Genomic DNA, 13,130 nt, shown 5'->3' with positions numbered 1-13,130 from the left:
TCTGATATATCCCACACCCCTCACTGTCACAGTCTGATATACCCCACACCCCTCACTGTAACACTCTGATATATCCCACACCCCTCACTGTAACACTCTGACATATCCCACACCCCTCACTGTAACCCTCTGATATATCCCACACCCCTCACTGTAACACTCTAATATACCCCACACCCCTCACTGTAACCCTCTGATATATCCCACACCCCTCACTGTAACACTCTGATATATCCCACACCCCTCACTGTAACACTCTGATATATCCCACACCCCTCACTGTAACACTCTGATATACCCCACACCCCTCACTGTAACCTGCCCTTAGTGTTGGGTGGGGTTACTGGGTTATGGGGATAGGGTGGAGGTGTTGACCTTGGGTAGGGTGCTCTTTCCAAGAGCCGGTGCAGACTCGATGGGCCGAATGGCCTCCTTCTGCACTGTAAATTCTATGATAATCTATGTGCAGGTTAGGTGGATTGGCCACACTAAATTGCCCCTAATGGAAAAAAATTATTGTGTACTCCAAATTTTAAAAAAAAGAATGGCTCCCAAACCCACTAACAGGATTAAACAAAGAGAAATCTGCAGTCCCAATTAGTAAACTACCACCCCCCCACCCCCCAATCCTCCGCATCCCCTTCTCCCCCTTCCCTGCCCTCTGGCACCCCAAATATACCTACAGAAAACAGCAAGGTGAACATAAACAACTAAAACCTACTTCTATTAAACCTAACCCTAAACAGAATAAAAACACTAAGCTCAGTATCTAAAACAGAACTAATGAGCTGCAGACAACCTCTCAGCGTTGCTCCCGTTAGCTAACTCTTTGCTTTGTCTCTTCAGTGAAGAAAAATGCTCACAGCAAAAAGACACCAAGTATAAAAAACCCTTAAACATCACACCCCAACAGGGAGCAATATATTTTCACAACAGTTTGAAAAAATGATCCAAAAACCTCAAAAAATTAAATCGCGACCCAAGTGCAACTTGCAAAACATTCAACCCAATCAAGAACAGAGAAATGGAAACATGAACAAGGAATCCCAACAGTTCCACAGGTCAAGATATCCATCCCCAATATCCCCAAAACGTCAAAAGCCTCAATCAACCCATACCCATCCCATGCTTCTTTATAAAGGAATCCACCTCCGCCGGCCCATCAGAAAATAGTCTTTTTCTGGGTACACGGCCCAAACTGGATTCTGCTTTTGTACAGGGTGACTTTGGCCTTGTTCAACGCTGCCTACTTCTTTGCCAGCTCTGTTCTCACATCCTGATAAAACTGATGGTGTGGCCTTCCTTTGGCAATGCTCCTTTGCCCATCTCAGGACCTGCTCGTTTTCTTGGAAGCTGTGACGATTATAGCTCGAGGTCGTTCGTCGGGAATGGGGCTTCTGTCGGAGAGTTTGGTGGGATTGGTGGAGGTCGGGTGGGGGGGGGGGGGGTGCACTTGCCCCCCCCCCCACCCGACCTCCACCAATCCCAGCAAACTCTCCGACAGAAGCCCCCCCCCCCCCCCACCCCCCCACCCTCCACCACCATATTTCCCAAACATCTTCGCAAAATATTCAATGGGAGTTGGGCCTTCCATCCCCTCTGGCAACTCCACAGTAAGTGTTAATGTCAGCCTACTTGTGACAATAGAGATTATTATTACAATTCGGATACCTAGTCTCCTGGAATGATTCTCCAAATCATTCACTTTGGTCTTCAGACCATTATTTGCATCAGCCATCAGAGACATCTCCACTTACAGAGAGACAGTCTAGTCGGTATGCTTGGAAAGAGCCACCTCCATGCCTTGTATCGTGTCGCCATCCACATTTACCATTTTGTTGGTCCTCTCCAACACCAAACGAACGGAAGCCAAGGCCTCTTCCATCGACTTGTGCAGGTCCCGTCAATACACGTAAAATTCTGCTGCCAAGGTGCTGGTGCCAAGATGCCGGTAAGCATCTCGGTCGTTAGTGGAGTGGCCAGAGTCACAGAAGCTGCTTCCGCCATTTTCTCCAACAAAGAGCCCGAGATGCCTTTGATTCAGTCAACAAACTTCTGCTTTCCGGATTTTTGGCCCTGGGTTTTACAGGCATTTCACATCTACAGGCACCTTATTCCATTAAACAAATTGGTTTTCAAATGAAAATCCCTTGAAGCTAACCAGAAAGGACTAAAGTAACAATACCCTAGCGGGAACCATCACCTGCATGGCTTTCCCTTACGTAATGCCACTGGTAGTCCCCATGCATTGCATGAATAATCGTAACAGGCAAATCCCATTGAAGTCTTAAAAATAGTCAGTGTTCGAATTACTCAGCAGATCTGGCAGCATCTCCAGTGAGAGAAACAGAGTTATCGTTTCAGGTCAGTGATCTTGCACGGTGGTTAGCGCTGCTGCGCTGAGCACCCAGGTTTGATCCCAGCCCCGGGTCACTGACCGTGTGGGTCTCACCCTCACAAACCCAAAGATGTGCAAGGTAGGTGGATTGGCCACGCTCAATTGTCCCTTAATTGGAAACAAATAATTGGGCACTCGAAATGTATTTTTAAAATGTTAACTCCATATCTCTCTCCACTGGTGATGTCAAAGCTGCTGATTAATTCCCACATTCATGGTTAGCACCAGGGACCAGTGTTTGATACTGGTCTTTGGTGCCTGTGTGAAATCTGCACTTTTTCCCCATGTCTGTGTGGGTTTCCCCCGGATGCTCCAGTTTCCTCCCACGTTTCAAAATTATGCAGGTTAGGTGCATTGGCCAAATATGTGCAGGTTAGGTGGGGTTACGGGGTTAGGGCGAGACTATCCTCGATAGAGTGACAGTCGGTGCAGACTCAATGGGCCGAATGGCTTCCTGTATGGATTCTATAGATTCTAATTTCAGATTTTCAGCAACACAGCATTTTGCTGTCACTTTGAAGTAATTATGTTCCCAAACAGTATGATCAAGAGGGCTGCTGTTTAGTACGGACAATAAAGAGTGCAATGTTCTTCTATATTTGCAGTGAACATCAGGATCTTGTCACACATACCGGAGGATGTCACTGTGGGGCTGTCCGTTTCGAAGTGAAGGCCCCTGCAGATTTGCACCTTCTTCACTGCAAGTAGGTGTGAAATAAATGTAGTTTGTGCAGCTATGTGATGACAGGTGTAGTACAGACATCCAGGGCAGCAGTCTGAAGGATATGTGCAATAGGTCAGGAAAAGTACTAAATATAAGACTATAAGACATAGGAGCAGAATTAGGCCACTCGGCCCATCGAGTCTGCTCCGCCATTCAATCATGGCTGATATTTTTCTCATCCCCGTTCTCCTGCCTTCTCCCCATAACCCCTGATCCCCTTATTAATCAGAAACCTATCTATCTCTGTCTTAAAGACACTCAGTGATTTGGCCTCCACAGCCTTCTGCGGCAAAGAGTTCCACAGATTCACCACCCTCTGGCTGAATAAATCAGGTCCGGGGGTGCCCTGCCCTTACACGATGGGTGCGGGGGGCTCGAGGACCCCTTAATTGGCAAGTTGGTGCATTGAGGGTCTGGAGTCCATGATGGGGGGTTAGTGATCAGGGTGCCATTTAAAAATGATGTCCCGATCTCTCCCTGCCCTGGTGAGCTGAGTTTGTTAGTGCAGGAAATGAGTCCAAGTGTCGAAACCAGTCATGCCCAGAAATCTCAGAACTTCTCTTGTTGATCATATTGGGAACTCCCCACTAGCTTTCGTTTTCACGTTCCCTGGGGCCATCTGACCATGTCCAAGAATGTGACTTGGGCTTTTGCAAACTCAATTTTAGTTAAATTTACCATCAAACCAGCCTCCTGTAGTTGATCGAACAATTCCTTCAAATGTTCCAAATGCTCCTTCCATGTTTCACTGAACACCATCCCAGATCGTCCATGTACACGGCACAATTGTTTAGCCCAAGTATTCCCTTATTGCTTAGTCTTTGGAATGTTTCTGGGGATTTTTAATTTCAAACGGCATAACTTTAAACTGCTGCAGACCATTTGGCATTAGAAAAAACAAAACTTCCTTCACCATTTCTGATAAAGGTACTTCTGGGACCATGTGGAACACAATCGATTCCAATGGGAAACGGAGCCGGATTCGCCGGGTCTGTGATTGACACTTGGGAACCTGACAAGCTGCTGCCGCACAAACACATTACACTCCCCCCACACACTCAACCCAGACAACAAGATGGTACTGGCTGTGCTGCAGCGCGTCCATACAGCTGATGGGTCGGCTGGGGCCAGCGGGGGGTGCCGTAACAGGACACCTATGTGGTCCTAAGTTCATAGTGGGCTGTTAGCGATGCACAGCTGCATGGCTGCCTCGCCGGATGTGGCAATGGTGTTCTGTGCCCGTCCACCCGATCCCACAGCCCACCTCCTGCCTCCCCCCCCCCCCCCCCCCCCCCCCCGCTACTCTCCCCGTCCCTGGCAGAAGCCCCATGGCCAGTGGCACAATTGTCAGCAAACTATGGCAATGTTTGGCACTTTCCGTACTCCCTCTCTCTCCCTCAGCATCCACAATGCCGATTTCAAGATTTTAAAAAGCACAAGTGAACCGCGCCGTCTGGAACTCAGCCAATTGGAGGCGGAAAATCATGGAGGCCCCGGAGAATAGCAGGTCGGGCCAGCTAATGATATGCAAATGGTGTCTACTGTACGTGCGTTCCAGAACGCGTTGACGCCACTGTCGAGGTGACGGAGATTTGAGATTTGGCGTCAAATCGGCACCTGCTGCAATTTCCGTGTCGGAACCGATTCTCTGCTGTTTGGATTTGTTTATTGTCACGTGGACCGAGGTGCAGTGAAAAGTATTTTTCTGCGAGCAGCTCAAACACATCATTTAGTAAATGAGTGTAGTTTAATCACGTCTCCCGATTTCTGCTTCAACGGGGAATCCCGCCCGTTATCTTTCTGGAAACTCATGCAACCAAGCTGGATTTATCCGGAGTTCTAGAGGGTCTCCATACATTTTGCTCAGACTTGTGCCCTGGTGAGGACATTCCGGCGTTAGTACAACAGGGAGTCAGCAGTTATAAACGAGAAGCTCAATTCAATTGGCGTAGAGAACGGGTACTATCGACTGTCTCCAGTGGTAGGAGGGACCATTGTGTTCCACTAGCCCATTGACTGCCAATGTCAAGTCAGGCAGCTCCAACTGGTAAGGTGCTAACCTGCCACATTCCCAATGAGTTCTTGGAGCGACTGCTCAATAAGTAGATGAAATTCATCACATCACAGGCAACAATTTTTTAATGTGAAGGTTACGGAATTGTTGAACAGATAATTGCAGGAATGGGGAGGTTTGACATTACATTCAACAAAGGATTGGTTGAATATGCTTGAAAAAGTGGAATGGGATTGCTATTTACAGTTTGATGGTGAGGAATGGGAAGAGAAGGATAGTTAGAGACAATGAATGGTCTTCTGTCCAAAACACTTGTTTCTGCTGTTATTCAATTTGTGGGAATCATTTGCACTCTGTCCACCTTAGAAACCAGAGAGAATGAAACATTATAGGAGCCATTCAGCCCATTGTGTTGGTGCTATACTTGTCTTCCTGTCTGACTGTCTGTCTTCCAGCTTTGTTTCAGTGAGTTACTCTGCAATGTAGTCAGTTCTACTCCCTTCCTACTACACAGCAGTTTGGCCCAGATTACTTGGAGGATCTTAAGATGGCGCCGGAGCGTGTCGACTCTCTGCGAGCTCTCTCCCTCAGATCCTCTCCCAATCTCTCCCCATACCAGCCTCCCCGAACAGATGCTGGAATGCGGCGACTAGGGGCTTTTCACAGTAACTTCATTTAAAACCTACTTGTGACAATAAGTGATTTTCATTTCATTTTCATTCATTTAATTTCAGCTCTCTTAAAACCATACTAACCATTTAAAACTTAATTCTAACGCTAACACTATCTCTAACCTTTCTCTTTCCACCCAATGTCTGTGCCGACATATTTACATTGTGTATTTATCGTATGTCCTATGTTTTTCATGTATGGAATGATCTGCCTGGACTGTACGCAGAACAATACTTTTCATTGTACATCGGTACACGTGACAATAAACCCAAATCCAAATTTACCCACACTGATTCAAAGACACAAGTTATATCAGCTGGGTCAGATTTGTGGGTGGCACACCATGGTTTGATTCCATCGTTGGATAATTGTGTGGAGTTTGCACGTTCTCCCTGTGACTGCAATGTGTCCTCTGGGTGCTCTGCTTTCCTCCCACAGTCCAAAGATGGGGAAATGGTGGTGTAGTGGTATTGTCGACAGACTAGTAAACCAGAAACCCAGGGTAATGCTCTGTGGACCTGGGTTCGAATCCCGCCACTGCAGATGGTGAAATTTGAATTCAATAATAAAAATCTGGAACAAAATGTGTAATGATGACCATGAAACCAATCTCGATTGTCGTAAACGACCATCTGGTTCACCAATGTCCTTTAGGGAAGGCAATCTGCTGTCCTTACCCCGTCTGGCCTACTTGTGACTCCAGGCCCACAGCATTGTGGTTGACTTTTAAAAAAAAATTTAGAGTCCCCAATTCATTTTTTCCAATTAAGGGGCAATTTAGCGTGGCCAATCCACCTACACTGCACATCTTTGGGTTGTGGGGCTGAAACCCACGCAGAGAGGGGGAGAATGTGCAAACTCCACACGGACAGTGACCCAGGGCCGGGATCGAACCTGGGATCTCGGCGCCGTGAGGCAGCAGTGCTAACCCACTGCACCACCGTGCTGCCCGTGTGGTTGACACTTAACTGCCCCCTCAAAGGCAGTTAGGGATGGGCAATAAATGCTGGCACAGCCTGCGACGTCCACGTCCCATGAACAAATAAAAAAGTTAGGTGGATTGGTCATGGTCAATGTGCAGAATTACGGGGATAGGGCGGGGGATTGGCCGAGGTAGAGTGTTCTTTTAGAATGTCGACACAGACTCAGTGGGCCAAATGGCTTCTGACTGCTCTGTAGAGATTTCTTAAAAATTAATTTATGGGATGTGGGCATTGCTGGCTAGGCCAGCATTTATTGCCCATCCCATTTGTCCATCAGAAGGTGGTGGTGATTTGCCTTCTTGAACCACTGCAGTCCTTGAGGTGTAGATACACCCACTGTGCTGTTAGGGAGGGAGTTCCAGGATGTTGCCCTAGCGACAGTGAAGGATCGGCCGATATATTTCCAAGTCAGGGTGGTGAGTGAGTTGGAGGGGAACCTCCAGGTGGTGGGGTTCCCAGATATCTGCTGCTCTTGTCCTTCTAGATGGTAGTGGCCGCGGGTTTGGAAGGTGCTGCCTAAGGAACCTTGGTGAGTTAGAACATAGAACATAGAACATTACAGCGCAGTACGGGCCCTTCGGCCCTCGATGTTGCGCCGACCTGTGAAACCATCTGAAGCCTATCTGACCTACACTATTCCATTTTCATCCATATGTCTATCCAGTGACCACTTAAATGCCCTTAAAGTTGGCGAGTCTACTACTGTTGCAGGCAGGGCGTTCCACACCCCTACTACTCTCTGAGTAAAGAAACTGCCTCTGACTTCTGTCCTATATCTACCACCCCTCAATTTAAAGCTATGTCCCCTCGTGTTGGTCATCACCATTCGAGGAAAGAGACTCTCACTGTCCACCCTATCTAACCCTCTGACTATCTTATATGTCTCTATTAAGTCACCTCAGCCTTCTCCTCTCTAATGAAAACAACCTCAATTCCCTGAGCCTTTCCTCGTAAGACCTTCCCTCCATACCAGGCAACATCCTAGTAAATCTCCTCTGAACCCTTTCCAAAGCTTCCACATCCTTCCTATAATGTAGTGACCAGAACTGCACGCAGTACTCCAGGAGCGGCCGCGCCAGAGTTATGTACAGCTGCAGCATGACCTTGTGGTTCCGAAACTCAATCCCCCTACTGATAAAGGCTAGCACACCATATGCCTTCTTAACAGCCCTATTAACCTGGGTGGCAATTTTCAGGGATTTATTACCTGGATGCCGAGATCTCTCTGTTCATCTACACTACCAAGAATCTTGCTATTAGCCCAGTACTCTGCATTCCTGTTACTCCATCCAAAGTGAACCACCTCACACTTTTCCGCATTAAACTCCATCTGTCACCTCTTAGCCCAGCTCTGCAGATTATCTATGTCCCTCTGTATCCTATAACATCCTTCAGCACTATCCACAACTCCACCGACCTTCGTGTCATCTGCAAATTTACTAACCCATCCTTCTACACAATCTCTTCCAGGTCATTTATAAAAATGACAAACAGCAGTGGCCCCAAAACAGATCCTTGCGGTACACCACTAGTAACTGAACTCCAGGATGAACATTTGCCATCAACCGTCACCCTCTGTCTTCTTTCAACTAGCCAATTACTGATCCAAACCGCTAAATCACCTTCAATCCCATACTTCCTTATTTTCTGCAATAGCCTACCATGGGGAACCTTATCAAACGCCTTACTGAAATCCATATACACCACATCAACCGCTTTACCCTCATCCACCTGTTTGGTCACCTTCTCAAAAAACTCAATAAGGTTTGTGAGGCATGACCTACCCTTCACAAAACCGTGTTGACTATCGCTAATCAACTTGTTCTTTTCAAGATGATTATAAACCCTATCTCTTATAACCTTTTCCAACATTGTACCCACAACCGAAGTAAGGCTCACAGGTCTATAATTACCAGGGTTGTCTATAGAACATAGAACATTACAGCGCAGTACGGGCCCTTCGGCCCTCGATGTTGCGCCGACCTGTGAAACCGTCTGAAGCCTATCTGACCTACACTATTCCATTTTCATCCATATGTCTATCCAGTGACCACTTAAATGCCCTTAAAGTTGGCGAGTCTACTACTGTTGCAGGCAGGGCGTTCCACACCCCTACTACTCTCTGAGTAAAGAAACTGCCTCTGACATCTGTCCTATACCTACCACCCCTCAATTTAAAGCTATGTCCCCTCGTGTTGGTCATCACCATCCGAGGAAAGAGAGTCTCACTGTCCACCCTATCTAACCCTCTGACTATCTTATATGTCTCTATTAAGTCACCTCTCAGCCTTCTCCTCTCTAATGAAAACAACCTCAATTCCCTGAGCCTTTCCTCGTAAGACCTTCCCTCCATACCAGGCAACATCCTAGTAAATCTCCTCTGAACCCTTTCCAAAGCTTCCACATCCTTCCTATAATGTGGTGACCAGAACAGCACGCAGTACTCCAGGAGCGGCCGCACCAGAGTTATGTACAGCTGCAGCATGACCTTGTGGTTCCGAAACTCAATCCCCCTGCTTATAAAGGCTAGCACACCATATGCCTTCTTAACAGCCCTATTAACCTGGGTGGCAACTTTCAGGGATTTATGTACCTGGATGCCGAGATCTCTCTGTTCATCTACACTACCAAGAATCTTGCCATTAGCCCAGTACTCTGCATTCCTGTTACTCCTTCCAAAATGAACCACCTCACACTTTTCCGCATTAAACTCCATCTGCCACCTCTCAGCCCAGCTCTGCAGCTTATCTATGTCCCTCTGTAACCTATAACATCCTTCAGCACTATCCACAACTCCACCGACCTTCGTGTCATCTGCAAATTTACTAACCCATCCTTCTACACCCTCTTCCAGGTTATTTATAAAAATGACAAACAGCAGTGGCCCCAAAACAGATCCTTGTGGTACACCACTAGTAACTGAACTCCAGGATGAACATTTGCCATCAACCACCACCCTCTGTCTTCTTTCAGCTAGCCAATTACTGATCCAAACCGCTAAATCACCTTCAATCCCATACTTCCTTATTTTCTGCAATAGCCTACCCTTCTTGAACAAGGGGACAACATTTGCTATCCTCCAGTCTTCCGGCACTATTCCTGTCGACAAAGACGACTTAAAGATCAAGGACAAAGGCTCTGCAATCTCCTCCCTGGCTTCCCAGAGAATCCTAGGATAAATCCCATCTGGCCCAGGGGACTTATCTATTTTTACATTTTCTAAAATTGCTAACACCTCCTCCTTGTGAACCTCAATTCCATCTAGTCTGGTCGACTGAACCTGAGTATTCTCCTCGACAACATTGTCTTTCTCCAGTGTAAACACTGATGAAAAATATCCATTTAACGCTTTCCCTATCTCCTCTGATTCCACACACAACTTTCCACTACTATCCTTGATTGGCCCTAATCTTACTCTAGTCATTCTTTTGTTCCTGATATACCTATAGAAAGCCTTAGGGTTTTCCTTGATCCTATTCGCCAATGACTTTTCGTGTCCTCTCCTCGCTCTTCTTAACCCTCCCTTTAGGTCCTTCCTGGCTAACTTGTAACTCTCAAGTGCCCTAACTGAGCCTTCATGTGTCATCCTAACATAAGCCTTCTTCTTCCTCTTGACAAGTGCTTCAACTTCCTTAGTAAACCACGGTTCCCTTGCTCGACAACTTCCTCCCTGCCTGACAGGTACATACTTATCAAGGACATGCAGTAGCTGTTCCTTGAAAAAGCTCCACATTTCGATTGTACCCATCCCCTGCAGTTTCCTTCCCCATCCTATACATCCTAAATCTTGCCGAATAGCATCATAATTGCCTTTCCCCCAGCTATAATTCTTGCCTTGCGGTATATACTTATCCCTGCCCATTGCTAAAGTAAACATAACCGAATTGTGATCACTATCACCAAAGTGCTCACCTACATCTAAATCTAACACCTGGCCGGGTTCATTACCCAGTACCAAATCCAATGTGGCATCGCCCCTTGTTGGCCTGTCTACATACTGTGTCAGAAAAACCCTCCTGCACACACTGCACAAAAACTGACCTATCTATAGTACTCGAACTATAGTATTTCCAGTCAATATTTGGAAAGTTAAAGTCCCCCATAACAACTACCCTGTTACTCTTGCTCCTGTCGAGAATCATCTTTGCAATCCTTTCCTCTACATCTCTGGAACTATTCGGAGGTCTATAGACAACTCCCAACAGGGTGACCTCTCCTCTCCTGTTCCTAACCTCGGCCCATACTACCTCAGTAGACGAGTCCTCAAACGTCCTTTCTACCGCCGTAATACTTTCCTTGATTAACAATGCCAAACCCCCCCCCTCTTTTGCCATCTTCTCTGTTCTTACAGAAACATCTAAATCCTGGAACCTGCAACAACCATTCCTGTCCCTGCTCTACCCATGTCTCCGAAATCGCCACAACATCGAGATCCCAGGTACAACCCATGCTGCAAGCTCACCCACCTTATTCTGGATGCTCCTGGCGTTGAAGTAGACACACTTCAAACCAGCGTCTTAGAACATAGAACATAGAACGATACAGCGCAGTACAGGCCCTTCGGCCCTCGATGTTGTACCGACATGGAAAAAATCTAAAGGCCATCTAACCTACACTATGCCCTTATCATCCATATGCTTATCCAATAAATTTTTAAATGCCCTCAATGTTGGCGAGTTCACTACTGTTGCAGGTAGGGCATTCCACGGCCTCACCACTCTTTGCGTAAAAAACCCACCTCTGACCTCTGTCCTATATCTATTACCCCTCAATTTAAGGCTATGTCCCCTCGTGCTAGCCACCTCCATCCGCGGGAGAAGGCTCTCGCTGTCCACCCTATCTAACCCTCTGATCATTTTGTATGCCTCTATTAAGTCACCTCTTAACCTTCTTCTCTCTTGCTTGCCGGTGCCCTCTTTCGAACTTTTAACCCTATCCCTGACCTCACTACTCTCAACATCCTGTACACTGGGACTACAATTTAGGTTCCCATCCCCCTGCTGAATTAGTTTAAACCCCCCCGAAGAGCACTAGCAAATCTCCCCCCAGGATATTGGTACCCCTCTGGTTCAGGTGAAGACCATCCTGTTTGTAGAGGTCCCACCTACCCCAGAATGAGCCCCAATTATCCAGGAAACCAAAACCCTCCCTCCTGCACCATCCCTGTAGCCACGTGTTCAACTCCTCTCTCTCCTTATTTCTCACTTCGCTAGCACGTGGCACGGGTAACAACCCAGAGATAACAACTCTGTTTGTTCTAGCTCTCAGCTTCCACCCTAGCTCCCTGAATTTCTGTCTCAAATCCCCATCTCTCTTCCTACCTATGTCGTTGGTACCTATGTGGACCATGACTTGGGGCTGCTCCCCCTCCCCCTTAAGGATCCCAAAAACATGATCAGAGACATCACGAACCCTGGCACCTGGGAGGCAACACACCAACCGTGAGTCTCTTTCGTTCCCACAGAACCTCCTGTCTGTTCCTCTAACTATGGAGTCCCCAATGACAAGTGCTCTGTTCCTCTTCTCCCTTCCCTTCTGAGCAACAGGGACAGACTCTGTGCCAGAGGCCTGTGCCCCATTGCTTACCCCTGGTAAGTCGTCCCCCGCAACAGTATCCAAAACGGTATACTTGTTATAGAGGGGAACAACCACAGGGGATCCCTGCGCTGCCTGCCGGTTCCCTCTCCCTCCCCTGACGGTAACCCATCTACCTTCTTCTTTTACCTGAGGTGTGACTACCTCCCTATAACTCCTCTCAATAACCCCCTCTGCCTCCCGAATGATCCGAAGTTCATCCAGCTCCAGCTCCAGGTCCCTAACGCGGTTCTCGAGGAGCTGGAGATGGGTGCACTTCCCGCAGATGTAGTCAGCAGGGACACTCGAGGTGACCCTTTCCTCCCACATTCTGCAGGAGGAACATTCAACTGCCCTAGCCTCCATTCCCACTGAACTAACTTCCCAACTACTGAAAACTAAAAACAAAAAAAAAACTTGTTAGTTTAGCAATCCGACGGACAGAACTTTTTTTTTGGTTAGAGGAGGAGGATGGGTGGGACACACGACGTAAGTAATGTTTCGGGTAAAGCTGTCACTCGAGAACAGCCCCTTCACAAACCACCTTCAACTTACGCTGACCATACTGCATGTATGCAAATCTCCCCGCAACAGCCAATCAGAAGCTCTGCTCTGCTGCCCTCTGCTGGATGCTTGCCTTCACTCGAACTCCTCGGGTCACTTGCGCAGGTACAACTTCAACTTACGCTGACCGCACTGCACGTATGCAAATCTCCCCGGAACAGCCAATCAGAAGCTCTGTTCTGCTGCCTTCTGCAGTTCCTG

General features: G+C 47.4%; 1 protein-coding gene across 2 annotated transcripts in view; it reads left to right on the top strand.

Moving 5' to 3' along the window:
- Positions 1 to 13,130, top strand: part of cenpv (centromere protein V) — a 54,806-nt gene that overhangs the window by 11,317 nt on the left and 30,359 nt on the right. The window contains exon 3 of one of the 2 annotated variants that reach the window (XM_038814804.1): positions 3,004 to 3,102. The exons of the other annotated variant lie outside the window; for it this stretch is intronic. Coding sequence (XP_038670732.1) covers positions 3,004 to 3,102 — 99 coding nt within the window. The remainder of the gene's footprint in view (positions 1 to 3,003; positions 3,103 to 13,130) is intronic. 2 annotated transcript variants of the gene reach the window in all.

This window comes from Scyliorhinus canicula, chromosome 12 (genome assembly GCF_902713615.1).
Source record: "Scyliorhinus canicula chromosome 12, sScyCan1.1, whole genome shotgun sequence".
In the NCBI taxonomy this organism is placed as follows: Eukaryota; Metazoa; Chordata; class Chondrichthyes; order Carcharhiniformes; family Scyliorhinidae; genus Scyliorhinus; species Scyliorhinus canicula.
The sequence above is the reverse complement of the archived record's forward strand: the minus strand, read 5'-3'. Positions and strand labels throughout refer to the sequence as shown.